The sequence below is a fragment of the Miscanthus floridulus genome, chromosome 8 (genome assembly GCF_019320115.1).
Source record: "Miscanthus floridulus cultivar M001 chromosome 8, ASM1932011v1, whole genome shotgun sequence".
Taxonomy (NCBI): domain Eukaryota; kingdom Viridiplantae; phylum Streptophyta; class Magnoliopsida; order Poales; family Poaceae; genus Miscanthus; species Miscanthus floridulus.
Window position 1 is genome coordinate 226,979,353 of NC_089587.1, and position 3,898 is coordinate 226,983,250.

Genomic DNA, 3,898 nt, shown 5'->3' on the forward strand with positions numbered 1-3,898 from the left:
GAGTCAAACGATAGAGGGTAGGTAAATCCCCGAGCACGAGGGTTACATACAGGGATTAATTAACTAACTAGGACAGTAATTTAAGCACTAGAGTAGAGTACAGTTTTTTTTTTAACGATAGAAGGCAGATTAGCCATTTTGGCCCCTCAACTATTACTCGAGGCTCAGTTTTGTCCCTGAACTTTCAAAACGGTCGGTTTAGTCTTCAAACTCTACTTTTAGGCTCAATTTCATCCTAGAACTATGAAGATGATTGTTATAGTCCTCAAACTTTGTATTTTGGGCTCAATTTCATTTTTAAACTACCAAAGTGTTTTCTGTTCTTTAAACTTTTATTTTAACTCAACTTTGTCTATGTTCTATGTGGAACGCTGCACTGTTGCACCTGGTTAGCTCCAACGCCACCAACGATTAGAGATAGAAAAATAATATTCATCCAAAAACTCTTTCGTGGCCATTAATAATTCCAACCTATTATTTTTAATGTTACATTATAATGGTACCATTTACATATATCCGACTAAATGATATTTGTGGGAGCAATTATAGTTGCATCGAACACTATTTAGGGCCCGTTTGGCACGGCTTTGGCTCGTGAAAAAACAGCTTTAGCTCGTGAAAAAACAGCTTTAGCTCTAGCTCATATGGAAAAGCAGCTTTTTCTGGCTCTAGCTTATTTTGTACAAAAATGTTTGGCAAAACGGCTTCTCCTAGCTCTTTAGAAGGTAAAGAAGACGTGAAATATCCAAAATACCCTTATATTTTTCTCTCTTTTCTTTTTCTTTTCTTTTTTCTCTTTATTTTCCTTTTCTTTTTCTTTCTTTTTTTTATTTCTCTTTCCTTCTCCCATTCTTTTCTTTTCCCCTCCTCTCTCTCCTTATCCGATCGACCTCCCTCTCTCCTTATCCGATCCGATCGGTTCTCTCTCCTCTTCCTCTCTCTCTCCGTCCCTCCCAGCTGGCGCCGCCCCCTCCCCTCCTCCCGCTAGCGGCCGGCCCCTCCCCTCCCCTCCCCTAGCAGCGGGCGTGGCGGCGGTGGCGGTGGTGGCGATGCTGGTGGTGGCGTGGTGGCCGTGGTGGAGGAGACCTTCCCCCGTGCCTCCAAGGCCGCCGCCCTCACCTCTCCTGCACTCACTGGTGCCTCGTCACCCTCTGCCCCGAGCCAGCTCCGCCCCACGCCAGGACGCCATGTTCCGCCCTGCACCGGTGGCGCCGAGGCCCAAGCTGCCCCTCTGCACCCCCGCGTTGCTGCACACCGCTACCCAGTGGCAAAATGTTTGTAATTTTGGTGAAAGGATAAGGGCACATGCGTCTTTTGCGTTTGTGGAGATGGATGAGCCGGGGAAAGCCACTTTTTTTGGCTTCTCCCACGCAGTAGAAAACCTGGTGCAGCTTCTAGCGGCTTTTGCACGCGAGGCGTTTTGCACGGGGGCGTTTGGTACGGCTTCTTGAGAAGCCGGTGCAAAAGCCGCTCATGAAGCCCTGCCAAAGGGGGCTTATTCTTTAAGAATACATGGATATATTGAAACAATAGCAGATCTATAATTTTGATAATTTATGGATGAAATTGTGTCTAAAATATAAAGTTTTCTTTTTGAATGGACAAAATTGAGTTGAAAATAAGAGTTAAATGTACTTTGATAATTTATGGATGAAATTGAGCCCAAAATGCAAAATTTGAGAACTAAAACGATCATCTTCATAGTTGTAGGATGAAATTGAGCCTAAAACTATAGTCTGAGGACCTAAATGGCCGTTTTGAAAGTTTAGGGATGAAGTTAAGCCTCGAGTAATAATTGATGGACTAAAATGGCTATTGTGCCACGATAGAATAGAGTACAGCTTCACATTCAGGAGTCTAGGCACTCTGCCAAACTTGCAAGCCCACACAATTGCTCACAACACGAAGATATCTGTTGATCAAAGGAGATATATACAATGCACCAACAATGGGACAGGTGGCTGCCATATGGATGAATGGATGGAAATGATCCCCAGCATAGATTTTTGACATGAGCATAATAATATATGGTCACGAGGATCTTCGGCGTTATATTAGGGCTTATCACAGCTGCTATGAATGGATGGAAATGATCAGCTGCTATGGTGAAACTGGTTGGGAGGATAAAATGACACTGTATGTACCAAGAACCACATTCTGTGTCCATATCATACTAAGGCCTTGTTTAGTTGGACCCCAAAGTTCAAAAAGTTGCTACAGTACCTGTCACATCGAATGTTTGCGGCCCGTGCATGGAGCATTAAATGTAGACGAAAAGAAAAACTAATTGCATAGTTTGGTGGGAAATTACGAGACGAACGTTTTAAGCCTAATTAGTCAATGTTTGGACACTATTTGCCAAATAAAAATGATGGTGCTACAGTAACCCCGAATTTCGCGAACCAAACGAGGGCTAAGAGAAAATATACAAGCAGAAACAACAGAAGAGAAGAGATGAAGATTAATAATCTACAAAAGCACGCCCATGTTATATCCTGCTGTATCTCAGGGAAGGTTGTACTCGAATTTCTGTTCTAAATATGTAAATGGGTCCATCCATATCCATACGAATTATTGCCTTATTTTACATCGTATAGTATATATAACCATATCATACTTACTATATATATATATATATATGTCCTTGTCACTTTTCCAATTAGCGCTGCAGCATATATATGATCCCCATAAACGTCGCCATATATCATTCTGATTTTATTTTGTCATCAGCAGCAGCGCAAAAACTTGCTCTTGATCGATCTTGATTTGCTCAGCCTCGGCGACTCAGCGTGCAGTGCGTCGTCGTCATGTACGGTTCTGACTGCCATGTGATGGACGACCCCCCGGCGGCGCCAAATGGTTCCAAGGTGGTGACCCTGCTGTTTCGCCTGTCCACGCTGGCGCTGGCGCTCACCTCGGCGGTCGTCATGGCCACCGCCAGCGAGTGCACCATCTACGGCGACCTCCACGACGGCGCCGGCACCGCCACTGCCGTCACCTTCAAGGATTACCAGCCCTTCGTGTAAGATATATACCCATTCCATGCATTATATATTCCTCGAGTAATATAATTTCTGTTAATTTGTGTTCATTCTCTGCACCCACTGCATTGCATTGGATGCAGATACCTTGTAGGGTCCAACATCGCAGCGACGATCCTGGAGGTGGCCGCGATCTACCTACAGGTCGTCGCCGGCAACAAGCAGGGCGGCGACGCCAACGACGAGGAGGATGCGCCGCCGCCGCCCATGATTAATCCCCGGGACGTCCTGGTTGCCGCCGACGTCGCTGTGCAGGTGCTGCTCTACTCCGCCACCGGCGCGGTGTTCGCGGCGGCGATGGCCTACGGCCCGCAGATCAGCGCCTGCGCCGGCGCCAGCGCCGGCGCCGGCCACTTGTGCGAGCAGGTGCGCAGGTCCAAGATCATCTCCTTGGCCGCCAGCCTCTCCGCCGGCCTCGCCTCCATCGCCAAGGACGTCCCGCTGCCCTTCTCCGTCTGGCCCCATATGTAGGAGGTATATATTCAGCGGCTGTCGTCGGCTGTCGCCAGTAATCTTGTTACGACCACTTATTATACGGCATACAATATATCTCGTTGCCGATCGATGTACGTACGTACTACAATCATCCACCATTATTTAGTGTGATCAACCTACCTTTAATTTGCGAAAAAACTTACAATCTGAAAGTTGCAATCGGAAATAGTAAAATCTTTGTCTTTCTTTTTGGTGATCTATTATATATAATTTGCATTCATGAATTTGTTTTTGCTATTGTGAATCACGTGTGTCAGCGTGGTGCTCAGTCGCTACAACTGTTTTGTTTTTTTATGCACAGTCGCTACAACTGCTTCAGATCCATGGACTGACCACTGCTAGCTAGATCCAAACCCGACTGT

General features: G+C 46.0%; 1 protein-coding gene across 1 annotated transcript; it reads left to right on the forward strand.

Annotated features, from left to right (window-relative positions):
- Nucleotides 1-2,807: 2,807 nt before the first annotated feature.
- LOC136470752 (CASP-like protein 1U2) lies at nt 2,808-3,512 on the forward strand. Its single transcript, XM_066468490.1, has 2 exons — nt 2,808-3,022; nt 3,125-3,512. The coding sequence occupies exons 1-2, from the start codon at nt 2,808-2,810 to the stop codon at nt 3,510-3,512; spliced, it is 603 nt and encodes a 200-aa protein (XP_066324587.1).
- The last annotated feature ends 386 nt before the right edge of the window (nt 3,513-3,898 follow it).

Coding starts and splice junctions, on each gene's coding strand:
- LOC136470752 (XM_066468490.1), top strand. CDS start 2,808: ATGTACGGTTCTGACTGCCATGTGATGGACGACCCCCCGGCGGCGCCA. Junction 3,023..3,124: donor AAGGATTACCAGCCCTTCGT/GTAAGATATATA, acceptor CATTGGATGCAG/ATACCTTGTAGGGTCCAACA.